This window comes from Prosopis cineraria, unplaced genomic scaffold (assembly GCF_029017545.1).
Source record: "Prosopis cineraria cultivar Desert tree isolate PC_DT_omini unplaced genomic scaffold, ASM2901754v1 PC1, whole genome shotgun sequence".
NCBI lineage: Eukaryota > Viridiplantae > Streptophyta > Magnoliopsida > Fabales > Fabaceae > Prosopis > Prosopis cineraria.
In genome coordinates this window covers 14,369,518-14,387,162 of record NW_026555332.1, presented here as the reverse complement: position 1 = coordinate 14,387,162, position 17,645 = coordinate 14,369,518, and the positions used below count along the sequence as shown (strand labels likewise).

At 28.4% G+C, this 17,645-nt stretch overlaps 1 protein-coding gene and 1 long non-coding RNA gene across 2 annotated transcripts; one reads left to right on the top strand and one right to left on the bottom strand.

Annotated features, from left to right (window-relative positions):
* Positions 1–1,637: 1,637 nt before the first annotated feature.
* LOC129293253 (uncharacterized) lies at positions 1,638–4,965 on the bottom strand. Its single transcript, XR_008589126.1, has 4 exons — positions 4,746–4,965; positions 4,337–4,545; positions 2,211–2,372; positions 1,638–2,064 (listed from the first exon to the last, which is right to left on the bottom strand). It is a non-coding gene; the product is annotated as an uncharacterized LOC129293253 (long non-coding RNA).
* Positions 4,966–13,967: 9,002 nt separating this feature from the next.
* Positions 13,968–14,618, top strand: LOC129317950 (serpin-Z1-like). The gene is made up of 2 exons (XM_054962430.1): positions 13,968–14,247; positions 14,347–14,618. Exons 1-2 carry the CDS (start codon positions 13,968–13,970, stop codon positions 14,616–14,618), a joined length of 552 nt encoding a protein of 183 aa, XP_054818405.1.
* Positions 14,619–17,645: the final 3,027 nt, after the last annotated feature.

Below are 17,645 nucleotides of genomic sequence, written 5' to 3'. Positions count from 1 at the left end.
TCACTTTATGATGGTTTATGTATAGACTTTTTTGTTTATAATGCATATGAGATAATATATTTTTTTATGATAGTCAATTTTGTAAATTGATTCATTCAAGACGATAAGAAGCAACCTTTTTATCCCGAAAATGTTGTTTATATGCTTTTTATTGAATCAAAAGTTTTTCTTGTAATGTTATCAATGTGAATCTATACTTTAATTATTGTCATATTTGTCACTAAAGAAAATTAGTGAAAAAATTAAGTTTTTTTTCTCAATATATAATTCATGATTGATTGAAATGTTGGTGAAAACTATCATGATACAAATAAATGCTTTCACTTGAATATTGGATGTTAGAAAGGATGTAAATGGAATGACACTAATATAAAAAATACTTTTCATTATCTCTCTTTAGTTAATAAATTTTTATGATTTTTAAAAAGTGAGAACAATAGTGCTTAGATTTAATAATTTAGAGGGAATATTTCTCTTTAAGAGTAGTTTAATTAGAGGCAAAATTGTATTTTAACTCATAAAAAGTGAATCTCACTAATTACAGTTAACGAACGTTTAAATGGTTGGTAACATTGCTTTTCTAAATATAGTTTAAGAATAAAATTACACTTTAATTCTTATATATATATATATATATATATATATATATGTTCCACATAAAAGTCTGAACTTTTATTTTATACCTTAAGGAGCAAGACCCATCGTTTGGAATTTTGTGGTTTGATTTTTAAAAGAAATGATGAATTTCAATTTTTTTAATAACAACGATGTGTTATAATTAAGATTTAAAGTGAATATATGTATACCCACTCTGCCTTAATTTATAAAAAAATTTTAGATAAAATTACACATATAAATAAAACTCTTGACATATACTTTACATTATGTTTTTTAAAAAATATAAACTTTTTAAAATACCCTTCATTTAATAATTAATTTATAAAAAAATATTAAAAAAGAGAATATATAAAAAAGGTAATATTGAAAATGAATTACTAATAAAACTTTATTTTGCCAAAATATTTTATATTTGAAAAAAATTAAATTTTTTTAAATATTTTATAATTTAAGATGAAGGGAGTATTATGTATTTATGTTTATAAGTTAAGGGATAGTGTGATATTTTTTTTATATATTTTACTCGAGTGTCAACAGGAAAAGGGATATGCAAACTGCTTGAAATAGAATTCCTCGCATGGATATTAGTCAGTCAGTTCCCAGGAATAATTAAAGATGATCAATATAATTATATAAGTGGATTAAAGTACATTTTGCCCCTTAACTATTTACTCTAGAATATCTAGTATTCTAAAATTTTATGTGATACAATTTCTTCCTTTAACATTTAAAAATGATATATCAAGCACTTGTCATTAAAAAAGTTACTCTTCTAATCATCTTTATAAAAAAACTTCTAATATGTTTCATCAAATTTTTTTTTAAAAAAACTTACAACTTATTAATTCTATCTAAAGATTTAATTATTTCTCAACTATATCCCTATTAAATATATATAATTTAACAACATATTTTGGATCTTCAACCTTCAATGAAGGTTATTATTTTCTCAAATATATATATATATATATATATATAATTAAACCTAGTAGTGCGCAAGGGATATGTGAAACAACACCTAGAGAGAGAACAGTCTCCAAACTCATCACTCAGAAGTTATTATTTGCTGAAACCACAAACGAAACACAACTCAAAATACATAAGGCAAATCATAAAACCACAAAAGAAACACAACACAGAAGTACACAAGGCAAATCATAAAAAGCACTTGGACAATGGTGATGCCTCAAGTACGTGCTTTTACATTCATACATAAATACACACATATAAATATGCACGCGCACGTGGTGTATGTAATATGTTTAGCCAAAGAGATGATGGTGGTGCTTCGCATGAGCCTCCTCATCCTCCTTCGACTAATTTCCAGAGCCTTCATCATTATTTTTAATTTTTGTGGGTAGACGCCTTCGTCGTCTCCTCATGTTCCTTTGTCTTATGAGAAGGATGTTGTTGTTCTTGCTTTTTCTCATGTGTGGGCGTCTTATGCTATATCATTTCAAAGATTCTTCAATCAATATCAATCCACATTCATGCACGCACGCACGCGCACACACACATATATATAACACAAAATTTATAATGAATTATACTATTTACAAACTAAATGTAAATAATAATGAAATTAATTATACCTCCTCTTTTTTCTTGTGCTGGTCTGCAGGATTTGGGCCTGTCTCTGGCTGCTTCATGGCGTGCTTGCAAGTAATAAGAAGATGATGAAGATGAAGATGAAGAAACTTATGTGTCTACGTGTGTATGTGGACGGCAGATTGGGAGGTCTATTTATAATTGGCCTGTGTGTTGGACATGTGATTGGTCACAGACAGAGATAAGTGGATGAAGATTATTATATTTGGATGGGTCCGCCACCATACCTGATTATTTTTCATATAATAAATAAATAAATAAGCCTATTTATTTGACAAGGTAATTCATCCTCAATGGTATGCTTTACTTGTTTGTTAATTGATATTTTCAGCCTCTTAAAAAATATTTTAATTTAATTATATTATATTATTAGGAAAAAATTGATTATAAAAAAAATTAAAATCCACCTGTTTTTTTTTTAATTGGATAAAAATATGCTGAGTATATAAATCTTATCAGTACTAAGTCTTTCCTGGCTAGAAAGAACACTGAATCAAAGACCTTCACGCCCGCACATGTTATGCGTACATATATGAATTCTATTTGAACTATATGTTCCACCTAAAAATTGGAGCATAAACAAGTAAAGTTGTGTAATTAATAAGTAAAATTATATAATTAACAAGTAATATAGTTTAGTTAAAGGAGTCATGAATTTGACGAGTAAATTCAAGTAATTAACAAATCTTGTTAAGGTATTAACAAGTACAATTATACGATTAACAAGTAATGTAATTCTATTGTAGGAGTTACGAACTTAATAAGAAAAGTTAAGTAATTAACAAATTCTATTAAGATATTAACAAGTATAGCTATGCAATTAACAAATAATGTAGTTATATTGTGGGAGTTATAATGTTAACAAAAAAAGTTAAGTAATTAACAAGTCCCATTAAGATATTAATAAATAAAATTATGTAATTAACAAGTCATTCCTCCTAAAATAAATGTACACACATTCATGATAACCCAAAATGAATAAGATTCACTCCTCATTTATGCTCCAATTTTTTTTTTTGTGTTCTTCATCTCTTTTATATTCTTGTTATTTCCATAACAAATATCTAAATTTAAGCATTTTCTTACCCCAAAATCAGAAAAACTAAGAATCTTTTTTTGGTTACAAGAAAAGAAAATAAAAAAAACTTGTAAATGAAATTAGGTCATGTGATTTTCCCAACGTCTCTCCCATAAACTCCTTTAGAATTCTTTAATCACTTTTTTCAATAGAAAAGGAAAAAAGTTTAGGTAAGATGAGTCTTGAGAGCTCACTAGAATTGGGGCATGCTTCCAAAGAGTGCTTATAGAGGCACTTACAGATTATCCACCAATAAAGTTTTCATATTGATAATGAAATTTGATTCCACAACTATAATTTATAAACTAAATTTTGATCAATGGACTAACCCTTATTAACAAAATCAGCATCACATTTTAAGTGAAAGCCTAATTTACCAAATTTTCAGTGAACTAAGCTTCATACTTTTTTTTTTTTTAATACAAGGGTATGGAAAAATCGTGCAAAGAGACTCAAGTCAAATTACATCTAGAATCATAAGGTCAATAGTTAATACAATTAGGCGACAGATTATTTAAGATCATAACATCAAAATTATCATAGGATGTCTGATGAGCAAGCAATTCGACACATCCATTCACTTCTTTATAGATGTGCTTGAAGGTGATCTCCCAGTCTATTATAGTTAGGTTTCTAATCTTCTTAATGTATTTCAAGAGGAGATAGCTTTCTTATTGATTAGGTTTAATGAGAGATAGAGCTTCTATGTCATGCTTGGCAATGGGCCCAATCACATCAATTCATATGTTGAGCTCTGACTGTTAGGTTAATTTTGTACCCAAAGGGGGGCGAGGGAGGGAGGGAGATTATTATCATGCCAAGACCATCTTTAAAAAGCATTCCTTTTTACAAATTATTCCAATTAAAATTTCTCTTTTCTTTTAATTACTTACAGGTTTAGGATTCGAGGCTGCAAGATTTGGAGTGGATAGTTGCTTCTGGTAAAGGAAGGCTCGACAAGAACAGAACCAGCCATCGTTTAGTCGGATCTCAATTATATCCAAGTGCTTTCTTTCAAAAAGAAAAACTTACCTCAATTATGTCAATTACATCTCAAGTATTCTTTCTCTGCAATCAAACACGCCTGATTTGGTTTGGAGCCTTTGGATTGAGGACTGAAAACATTAATCAGGGAAGTTTCAGAGAATGGCTTCGTACTAATCTATATGATTTCATGGAAGCTGATAATACAGAGGCGGTACGAAACATCACTTCTATGCATCAAGGAAAGGACTTTAACCCTGAACAAACAATTAGGGAAGTTAGAAGCTTGAATCTTTAGCTGGATTCTATTTTCAGATTGAACAAGAGACCACTTCCAAGTTCAGAGGTTCACAGGCGCAGATGTGAGCACGATCCGAATGTTGCATTGCACGAACGGAAAGTCTAGATTAGAAAGTGGATAAGGGGAAAGATTGAAAGAGTGGGATTTCATCTTTACCTTTGGAAATGAGACCACTTACTCGATCACCAAGCAACAAGCCAAATTCCCAAATTCTCAGGATCTCATGTGGGTCCGTAGAGCTCTTTGTTTTCAGCTCACAATTTGGAACCACTCCCAGTGGAAGTCATCTTCTTCAAGAAAATTCCTCGCTCAATTATTGGCTTGACGGAGAAGACGAGTTGGGTCAAAGAAATGGTGTTGTCCGATATTAGAACTCTTGCAAGCACCTTTACTTCTCTGTCTTCTAGTTTTTCTTGCTTTTATCCTGTTTCATGTAAGTTTATAAGCAAAGGACCTACTATTAAGAGTGGATGTTCTTTTTACAATGAAATATAAAGTAGGACGTGACCGATTAGTTTGACTGATGAACTGGCTTCTTCATTGGTCTGATTTTTTAGTTGACTCAATCTGTAGCTGACTCAATGTGATCCGACTGACTTGAGGTCAGCTTGGGATAACTTGATCAAGTTGCTGGTTAGTCAGGTCATTTTTTTAGGTATTTATTTTTAAAAATTATAAAAAATAAATAAAAAGTAAAAATTTCAGTTTAAAAATTAAAAAAAGTGAGGCAATTAAATCAGAGATAGTAATATTTCAAGTTTTTCAAGATACCAAGCAATAAAATAAAAAAAATATTTTCAACTTTAAATTTTTTAATTCAATTACAATATATTATTGGCAAAAAAAATATTCATAATAAAAATTTTATATTAGCATAAAAATTTAAATGTATATTAAAAAATGTTGTTTATTAGAGAAAGTGGAACAATCCATTTGTATAATTATTTTCTATAAATAGTAAATATTGTAAATTAAGAAAACATGAGGTATTATTTATTTAGAGAAACATTGAATCAAAGTCCTATGTATATATGTGAATTATTTTATCCTTTTATTTGATATATGTGAGTGTATGTATATAAAAGTTTGTACTTTATACCTTAGGGAACAAACTATAGGACCTATCATTTGAATTTTTGTGGTTTGATTTTTAAAAGATATGATGAATTTCAATTTTTTTTTAATAACTTACAACTAGACAAGCTGTGTGTTTATAATCAAGATATAAAGTGAACGTACACACACACACTTATTTCGTGCTAATTTATAAAAAAAATTTTAGAAAAAATTACATATAAAAATAAAATTTATTAAATATATTTTATAATATCACTTTTTAAAAAATATAAACATTTAAAATTATTTTATATATTAAAAAGAGATAATATATGAAAAGAATAAAATTTTAAAAATATAATTAATATTATTTTTATCAAAATGTTTTATATATTAAGAAATTAAATTTTTTAAAAAAATTATTTTATAATTTAAGATAGAAAAACTATTATGTATACATGATTATATGTTTATAACTTTGGGGAGGGTATGATATTTTTTAAATATTTTATTTTGTATATATATATATATATATATGTTAATGCTCGCGTGTCAGCACGAAAAAGGATATGCAGACTGCTTGAAAAAGAATTCCTCACTTAGATATTACCAGGTCAATTGCCAGCAATAATTAAAGATGATTAATATAATTAAATAAAAAGATTAAAGGATAATTTTTCCCTTCAACTGTTTCTATGATATAAATAATATGATGCGAATGTTATTTTTAATTCATGTAAAAAGTTAAAATATAATTTTAACTAATTATTATTTTAAAGATTTGATTTATATTAATTTTTATGCAATATTTATTTGCACTTTTATGGGTCCTTTTTTATAATTTTTTATAATTTTTTTGTCACCTGATTGTTAAAATTAACTTTTTTTATGGTGATCTGCCTACTGCATCATTTTAAATATTGAAAGGCAAAATTGCACCACATGAAAGTTTAAAATAATACATACTCATGAATGAATAGTTAAAGTACAAAAATGTCCTTTAATCTCTAAATAAAGTCATCTAAAATAATTTATACATAAGTTGATTAAATAGTAAACATTGTAAATTAAAAAAAATTACATAAAAGCACTCATAAAATTACAATAGAAGTACCTTATATGGAAATTAATATCAATATGTATCCTAAATTACATGAAAAATGATATAATACAAATGTTATTTCTTACAAATGTAAAAATGTAAAAATACATTTTTGATAAACTATTATTTTAAGGATTTAATCGATATTAATTTTTTATAGGGTACTTTTTTCAATTTTATGGGTGCTTTTTTTTTAATTTTTAGGTATTTTTTTTTATTTTTTTAATTATCAAAGTTAATTTTTTTATCAATAAAGTGCTCAATGCACCATTTCAAATATTAAAAGGCAAAATTGCACCATATAAAAATTAGGAAAGTAGATACTTTTGAGTGAATAATTGAAGGTAAAAATGCTCTTTAACTCTTAAATAAAAGTCATCTAAAATAATTTACAGTACTATCATCATTATTATATATATAATTAAACCTAGTAGCGCACAAGAAATATTTGAAACAACACCTGAGGACAAAGCAGTCTCCAAACTCACTCAGAAGTTATTATTTGCTGAAACCACAAACGAAACACAACGCAAAATAAATAAGGCAGATCATAAAACCACAAACGAAACACAACGCAAAATAAATAAGGCAGATCATAAAACCACAAAAGAAACACAACACCGAAATACACAACGCAAATCATAAAAAGCACATAGACAATGGTGATGCCTCAGTTATGTGCTTTTACACACACACACACACACACATGCGTCTATGTAATATGTTTAGCTAAAGAGGTGGTGGTGGTGCTTGGCATGAACCTCCTCATCCTCCTTCGACTAATTTCCAGAGACTTCATCATCATTTTTAATTTTTGTGGGTAGATGTCTCCGTCGTCTCCTCATGTTTCTTTGTCTTATGGGGAGGTTGCTATTCTTGCTTTTTCTCGTCTGTGGGCTTCTAATGCTACATTTTTTCAAAGATTCTTCAATCAATATCAATCCACACACACACACAACATAAAATTTAAAGAAAAATTAATTTTTTAATCCTTTAACTTTTAACTCACTTATAACTCAGTCCATCAATTATGACTTACTGCGACTCAATCTTTCAACTATAAATCCTTGCGACTCAATCCCTCAACTTTTGATTCACTTAAAATTCGATGCCCTTAACTTTTGATTCACTTATAATTTGATGGTTATTTTTTTAATTTTTTTAAAAAAATTTCTTATCAAATAAGAGGGATAAAATACCCTTAACTTTTGATTCACTTATAATTTCTTATCATATATTATTCTAAAATACCCTCCTTTTGCTCATTGATGTGAGATATAAGCTAACATGAAAAAAAAATTAACAAAAGTTTAGGGATTAATTTGTAAGTGATTCAAAAGTTGAGGGACTAAGTTGTGAGCGAGTCATAATTGAGGGACTGAGTCACAGAGAGTTATAGTTGAGAGACTGAGTTACAAGTGAATTAAAAGTTGGAGGATTAAAAGATTAATTTTTTTTAAAATTTATAATGAGTTATATTATTTACAAACTAAATGTAAATAATAATGAAATTAATTATACCTCCTCTTTTTTCTCGTCCCGGCCTGCATGATGTGGGACTCTCTTGCTGCTTCATCAGCGTACGTGTAAATAATAAGAAAAAGATGAAGATGAAGATGAAGAGACTTGTTTGTGTCTGTGTATATGTGGACGATAGATTGTAAGGTCTATTTATAATTGGCCTTTGTGTTGGGCAAGTGTGATTGGTCACAGTCAGAGAAAAGGGGATGGAGATTATTACATTTGGATGGGTCCTCCACCATGGTTGATGATTTTGATTTTCTATATAAAAAATAAATAAATAAGCCTATTTATTTGACAACCAATTTGTCCACAATGGGTGCTTTTTTTCAAAAGGAAAACATATGGCATGCTTTAATTATTCGTTAATTGATATTTTCAGCCTCTTAAAATATTTTAATTTAACTACACTATATTACTAGCCAAAAAGTTCATGATAAAAAATTTAAAATCCACTTGTCTTGTTTTAATTAGATAAAAGTGTTGAACCATTTGTTTTGATGATAACAAAATTAAGAGGAATGAGTTGGTTACTTGTGCAGAAATACAATATCATGAATCAAGTGAACAAAACCTCAAGAATGAAAAGTGAGCATGAAGAAGCTATTATGAGAGTCATCATATGCATGCTACACTCAAGAATGAAGATCAAGATAAGATTTGGTATAATAGGTTTACTTTATTTATTCTTCTCTTAGATATCTTTGTAACAACTATTGCGAGCTAAAAATATAGGTTTGAATATGATATGAATGCATGATCTAGAAAGTTACATACTCATAAGTCCTTTAAGCTTAACTGTCTCATCCAAACTTGGATAAGAAGTGGCCCAAGCTTGTTTGATGGTTGTTGGCATGCACTTTGATTCACATTATTTCATTCACACTTTGATTGTAAGTGTGTCCCACGAGTGATTGATCATCTTTTGTACATGTAGGACTTAAAGGATCGCATTCAAGCTTAGACCATAAATGGACATTACTTGAATTAAAGAGTTAGAAGTGAAGATATAGCACTGTGTACTGATTTATGCTTGAATATCTCTGTGTCCACGCTTGAATAGCAAGGAAGTGTGGAAAAATGTCTTGATTAAGCTTTTGTGATCTAATTCAAGCTTGAATGTTATTTTCCCTATGTTTGATTGATCCTAAGTGTTAACTTAAGTTATGCCTAAGAAGCAATCCACGCTTGAATTTTGCAAAATCCATGCTTAAATGGATGATTCCCTTATAACCTTCAAGCCTAACTTAGAATGAACCTTAGAACTAAAAAAGCTATCCAAGCTTGGTTCAAAGATTGCCTAAGCGTGATTTTCATCACAGAGAGGCAAAGTGCCTTCGTACACTCATCGACACTTAGTACTCAAATTACCCATACATGATTGAACTCACATAGAAGCTTGTTGCTTCATAACACATCATTCACGCTTACCCATGCTTGAATCATTGAAATGATTAGTGAGTAAAAGAGAAGAAAGCTCATCCACACGTGAATCATGCTTGTCCACACTTGAATGAGTGTTCTGACAACATTTAATGCACTTCATGGAAAAAAGTATTTTCTATGTCATAGATCACTTCAGCATGTCTCCAATGGCTATAATATGCCTTGAAAGGGTTCTAACAGTTTAAAAATCATTTATCCATATACAGGATCTCACTTTAGTGAGTTGGTACATATTAAGAGAGATTTAAGAGTCATGCATTCAATTCTTACCTATTATTCTGTGTTCATGTGAAAAAGAGCTATTAGCATGTTCTTAGGTGAAAATAGTAATATCTACTCTTAAAGAGAGTTTTATTGAGTTCCTAAATTGTTTCCCATCATCTCTGTGATAAAGAATACATCAGGAAGAAATCAATCTCTATTGTAAAAGAGATTCAAGGGTGGTCTTTCCCTTGGTTGCAAAGAGAATTTTCTTTGTAAGATTTAAAGAGTGTTCACTATCTTGAAATGAAAAATTAAGAGACTTACTGGTGCATTAAGATACCTTATAAACAGCTCATAAGTACCCTTAAAAGCTTGTGGTTTGTAATATGGTGGCAAGCACCTATTGAAGCTTGTAAATATAGTAGAAAATCTCAAGTGAGAGCTGGGAACTGGATGCAAACCAAGTGATTAGGCTGAATCAGGATAAATCTATATGCAATATTTCTATCCTTACACTTTTACATTTAGCTCATTTACTTTATACACTCTCTCTTGGTATTTGTGTACTAAAGTATTTAAATCCTCCAAGTACTTATTTTTACACCTGAACTGGTTTGTTCTCTATTTTGAAAAGTATTTTGTAAACTTATTTATACTAATTATTTGTTCAAAACAATTTTGATAAATTCTTTGATTTGATTCAAATTTACATTTGTACTTGAAATCTTTTTTTACATCTCTATTGAAGTGTTTTGATAATGTTTGCAGCAAAAGTATTTTAGTGTTTCACTGATTTATCTTGCTAAAACTTCTACTTGCAATTTGAACTTTACATAACTTTGCAAAAAGTTTGATCTAATTGAAAAACTCCCAAACACATAATTACACTCTTTTTTTGGGTGTTATTGTCTGATCTTACAAAAAATATGCCAAGTATATAAATCTAATTAGTACCCAAGTCTTTTCCTAGTATGCTAAGTATATAGTTAAGCCTAATCCTAACACTCTCTAGTTTTGGGCTGACCTGTATACTTGAATTATCAAATTATTTTTCATTTAAAAAAATGTAATTTAGAATTAATTATTTTTATTACTATAAAAATATAAAATATAATTTTTCTATATTTAAAAAAATCAAAGTTTTGTTTGGGTAATAAGGCAAGCCCAACGGACCGGTCTTGACCCAATTTTTTGGGGCCTACTAGCCAACTTGAATAGGCCAAACATTGAAAATATGTCATTTTATTATGCCTGACTCTAAATTTTTTTGGAATGGTTGTTAGGCTTGATACAAATTATCAATTCTATCTAGAAGTTGGAGCTTTTACTTTATACCTTTGGGAGCAAGCCATAGGACCTATTATTTGGATTTATATGGTTGGATATTTAAAAGATATGATGCATTTCACTTTTTTTCTTTAATAACTCCCAAAAGACAGCAATGTATGTTAATGAGATCTAAAGTAAAGTGATGAGATCTATATATATATATACACACACACACATATACACATATATGGGTGTGTGTGTGTATATATATATAATGAAGAATGACAAATAAATCTTTAAGGACTAATTTGACATACTTTTTTTTAAATTACATATCTAACTTTTAGTAAAAAATAGAAAGCATAGTTAATGTTAATATATAAACTGAAGTTATTAATAACAAAGATAAAATTATTAATATATACATCGTTGTTGTCAGTTTATCTATGCAATAGTAAGTACACATCTTAAAAAAGTAATAACTTTAACTCAATAATTAACAATAGGTATTAACAATATAGGTGTTCATAACTTTAGTTTATTTATACAATATCCTATATTAACAATGTTACTTTCTTTGTTAACAACTTTAATTTAAGTTTTAACAACTATATTTTCTATTATTTTGTAGAGGGCCATAAATGTAATTTAATAAAAAATTTATGTTAGATAAGTTCTTGAAAATTTCAAAATAATTATCACATTCTGTGATACTTTTTTGATATTTACCTATTTTATGGGATAGTGGGGTATTTTGCTAAAGATTTTTTTTTATATACTAACTAGAAATAAAAATTAACCTACACTACCATAGAAAAGGTCAAATAAGACACCCTACATTTGACGGTTGTTAGAGAAAAATTACGAATAAAAAAGATAGAGAATACGTGATAGTTGTTACGAAACAACCATTAAGTATTTAAAAATATACTTGATGGTCATTAGGAAGGAACCATCCAATATATATTTTATCTTAATTTTTGTTGAATATATATATATATATATATATTTGACGCTTGTATAGGAAAAACTGTCAAACATATAAAGTCTATATTTGACGGTTATCATGAAACAAGCATCAAATAATCAATAATAATAAAATTATTTAAAAAATATTAATATTTGACAATTGTTTTGATATAACCATCAAACGTAGGCTTTATATATCGACATTTACCACAAAACAAGCATAAAAAAATATATAATATTTGAAGATTATTTTAAAATAACTATCAAGTATTATAATTTAAATCTGCTAATTAAATAGTCATTTTTGCACGATTTAGGACAATTCCTTCTCGGTTTTCTCTCTGTAATAGTCTTCAAAAACCCATTTCTACCTTTGAATCATCATTTCGCACCCAAAACAACAAAGATTTGGTGGGTTTTGGTCGGTTCACAAATAATCAAGCTTGGGCATTTGTTTTCATCTTTGTGGGTCTTCATCCGTGGGTTCTTGTCTCCCCCCCCCCCCTCTTGATGTTTTCTTTGCACATTGAGATTGGTTCTTACTTTCTCCACCTTGAATCATTGTTTGAGAATGTTAATTATGGATTTTGATTTCAAACCTGAATTTTTTGACTCCGTGGGTCTATTCTTGTTACTAGGTGTTGTTAGTGTTGATTGTGAGGTGATTTTGAGTGCTCTGAAATTTTTTTTTAGTTAGTTAATCTTACTATTAATTTGAAAGTTAAATTGGATATCTCCATTATTTTTTCATTCATTCCATTACTTTCTTGGTGTTTTTTACTGTTAAATAGATTAAATTTATGTTGTTATTGCTGAGTATTGTTGAAAATTGGTTGTTTATTGTTGTGTTGAGTAGAATAGAATTTTTAAGATTAAAATTTAGAATGAAGTGAGGACATAAAACCCAGGAAATATACATTTTTATGCTCTTATATTGTCAAAAATTTAGAATTTTTAGAATTAAAATTTTTAAGCTTCTCAATAGTTGAGGGGTATTACCTAAAAACCATCAAGTAAGGCAATCATTATTAACCATCAAGTAATGGGCCTTTACATGAAGTCCTTTTACTTGATGATTATTAACTATTTAGTGTAGCAAAAAATAACTGTCATGTGAGGAGGTATTCTCTGGTGGTGGTCTTTCAATTAAAAAAAAAAAAATTTGTCTATTTCATTTTTTTTCCCACTTTTTTGCTTGTCTATGGACATTATTTTGGTGTGCATCTTTATGCGAAATTTTGGCTTAATAAAATGTGACTCTCATATCCACTAAAAAAGATTTAAAAGTTAAAGACCCGTGGTTGTCATGAAAATTGCTATCATTAATTTTATTTGCAATGACAATAAAAGCCGTGCTAAAAGTATACAATCAGCAATGATAAATGTCACCACATAAAGGAGCTGTAATATCCTAAATTTTTAGTCTTTGGATTAAGGGGACTAATCAAGGTTAATTAAATAAAAATTGAGCTTTGATTTATGTGAGTATTGTTAGGAATAGCTAATAGACCTATTAAATTTATTTACAACCTTTGGATTAGGTCCAGAAGTATTTTGGGCTACCTAAACTCAAATTAGTGGGCTAAAATGTATAGAACTACTGAGTTTTTCTATGCCATCCGTCGCGATGGAGGCGCCATACACCAATATAGATGGTCAAAAATTTTGAATATCAACAACGTGCTCTCTTGCTGGAAATAGAGAAAGAAAGAGATATTGAGAGGCAGCAACAGAGGAGGGGCTGGTCTCTCTTAGCAGCTTAGACGACAGGCTTGTCTTTGTAAATGCACTATACTTCAAAGGGACATGGAATGACAAATTTAATTCATCAAAAATTCAAAGACTATGATTTCCATCTTGGATGTGGGAACATAGTGAAAGCTCCTTTCATGACGAGCAAGAAGGATCAGGATATAAAAGTTTGTGATGGTTTCAAAGTCCTAGGTCTCTCTTATAGGAGAAGTGAAATTATAAGCGTAGGTTCACCATGTATGTGTTTCTTCCAGATTATGTACATTGATGACCTGCTTTCATTGGATGAGAAGATTGGTTCACAATCTGGCTTCTTGGAACCAACTTCCTCAAACCCTAGTTGAAGTAGGTGAGCTCAAGATCCCAAAATTTTAAGATTTCTTGTGAGGTGACAGCTTCTGAACTATTGGGGGAACTAGCTAGGGTTAACATTGACAGGAAGAGAAGCAACAGAAGTGGCAGATTCTATTATTGATGGTGAAAATCTATATGTTTCAAGCATGTTTCAAAAGGCATTCATTGAAGTAAATGAAGGCGCAACAAAAGCTGGAGCAGCCACTGCCATGGCGTGTGCGAGTTGTGCAGCAAATTTCAAGCCTCCTCCTAAATTACACTTTGTGGCTGATCACCCTTTTCTCTTTCTAGTCAGGGAACAAAGAACTAGAGCCTTGTTGTTTGTTGGCCACGTGCTCAATCCTCTTGCAGACTAATAACATTAGTTTAATGAGCTATATTCCTTAGGTTCTTACTCTTTGCATCCATGCTATTTTGCAAGCTCTTTATTTTTTGGGTATACAAAAATTTATAAAGTTACATAAAAGCACTCATAAAATTACATATAAATATCCTATATGAAAATTAATATCAATTAGGTATCTTAAATTATATATAAATAATAGGATACAAATATTATTTCTTACCTACATAAAAGGTCAAAATACAATTTTGGCCAACTATTATTTTAAAGACTTAATCAAAATTAATATTTTTATAGGATATCTATTTACAATTTTATGGGTCCTTTTTTTGTAAGGTTTCTAGCCATTTTTTGTAATTTTTTTGGCTAACTATGAGCTGTTAAAGTTAATTTTTTTAACGACAAGATGCCCAGTGCACCATTTCAAATGCTGAAGGGTAAAATTGTACCATATAAAAATTTAAGATAGTAAATACTCCTGAACGAATAGATAAAATGCAAAAATATCCTTTAACCTTTAAATAAAGTCATCTAAAATAGTTTACAATATTATCATCATTATAATATATATATATATATATATATATATAAAACTAGTAGCGCACAAGAGATATGTGAAACAACACCTTGAGATAAAACATTCTCTAAACTCACTCAGAAGTTATTATTTGCTGAAACCACAAACAAAACACAACACAGAATACATAAGGAAAATCAAAACAAAACACATAAATACACAAGGCAAATCATAAAAAGCACTTAGTGATGCCTCAGTGATGTGCTTTTACATACATACATAAATGCACACACATATATGCATGCACATGCGTTATGTAACATATTTAGGCAAAGAGATGGTGAAGCTTCTTGCCATGAACCTCCTCATCCTCCTTCGACCAATTTCGAGGAGCCTTACTTGTTCTCGTCAGGTTTCTTTTTCTCATTGGGATTTTGTTATTCGGGCGGGTTTGGCTTATGTGGGCCCGTCTGAGGCTAAAATTAATTTACAATAACATTATCATTATCATAGATATAATTAAACCTGGTAGCATAAGAGATATGTGAAACATCACCTGGAGAGAAATTAAAAATAACCGATGTCCAAACTCACTCAGAAATTATTATTCACGGAAACCACAAAAGAAACACGACACAAATATGCACCAGGTAAATCATAAAAAGCAGATAGACAATGGTGCGCGGCCTCCATGGTGGACTCGATTTCAGCACCGTCGTGGTCAGCACCAAAACATTGCCGTTTGGCAGTGTTGTTGTTGTTGTTATTGTTTTACTTTTTTTAAATCACAAATTCATCATAATAATAATAATAAATAAATATTATAAAATTATTATTTAAATATTTAATAAACAAATAAATATTAACTGAGATTGAACTTGAATAGTTTGATTCATTAAAATTTAACTTGAATAGTTCATATATAAAATTTGATATAAACAGTTTAAAATTATACTGAAAAAATTAGAATTGTAATAAAAAATATTTATGTATTGATTTTGCATAGTTGTCTATCTATGAGAAATATATCATTAAAAGTATAGTTGGAAATTAAATATAAATACTTCTCTCAAGAGAAATTTAAATATTAATTTGTTACAGTGTAAGAAACTAGCTCATTTTGTTAGACTCAATTTTCATTTTAAACTCTTTAGATCATTTTTTTTATTTTTTAGTACAGTTCTAAACTATTCAAACTAAAATTTTTATTTGAACTACCCGGGTTTAATTTTAACATCTTAGTATTTATTTGCTTATTAAATATTAAAATAATAATTTTATAATATTTATTTTTTATTATTATAATAAGTTTGTGGTTTGACAAAAGAAAAAAAAAATTAACACTGCCAAACAATAGTATTTTGATACTGAGCATTACACAGCTCATTTTAAGATGAGCACCAAAACTAAATCCATGGTGCGCGCATGTAATATGTTTAGCCAAAGAGATGGTGGGCCATGAGCCTCCTTATCGGCTTACTTGGCTTTTCTTTAACTTTTTTGTGTGAAAATATAATTATTTTTTTAAGAGATTTAATATTAAAAAATATAAATATTTTTAAAATTATAATTAATATATTTTTTAAAAATATTTAAAATAAATAAATTAATTTATGTTTATTTTAAAATAAAATATTATATTAAATAAGAGTAAGTAAAAAAATAATGTTAGTTTAAAAATAATTCACCATTTTATTTGGGATAAATTTTAATTAAAAATGGGAATAGTTTTCAGGAGACGTCTCATCTCCTTTTATTATGATTATGATTATTATTATTATTTGCGGACGCCTTCGTCTCATCATTTTTCTTTGTCTTATTGGAAGGAGATTGTTCATGCTTTTTTTTTTTTTCATCTGTCTTGGGCTTCTTGTACCATACTATTTCAAACATTCAGTCCATCAATATCAATGCGCATATAAAACACAAAATTTATAATGAATTATACTTTCTATAAACTAAATGTAAATAATAATGAAATTTATTATTTCTCCAGAAACCCACCTAATTGTCTTGAATTTGTTGTGCCCATAGAAGATTGATCCGGAGAAAATCATATAAATTTTGTTTCTTATTTGAAAATTAATTTGATATTTTGACCCATCAACTAAAAAAAAGCTTGATGTACGGTATTGACAGTCAACAATTTATTGATAGGGCGAGATATATATTTAATCATTTAACTTTACATAATATTTTATTTTAATTTTTTAATTTTATAAAGTATCTTTTTCAATTCTCCAAACTAATATTGTTAGTTTTATCAAAAAAAATTTTTACATTAAATTTTTAAATATTAATCACAAAACATTTTCAATTGTTGATATATTAAGTTTAATTTTTTTAAAATAAAAATGATTGACATAAAAAATAATTATTTAAAACTAATAGTGTTAGGATTAAATGATTAAAAATATATTTTATAAAAGTAAGAGACTAAAACAAAATCTTATAAAAATTTAAATAATAAAAAGTATACTTTAGTTTTTATTGATATCTTCATATTTAATTACTGTGGATGTT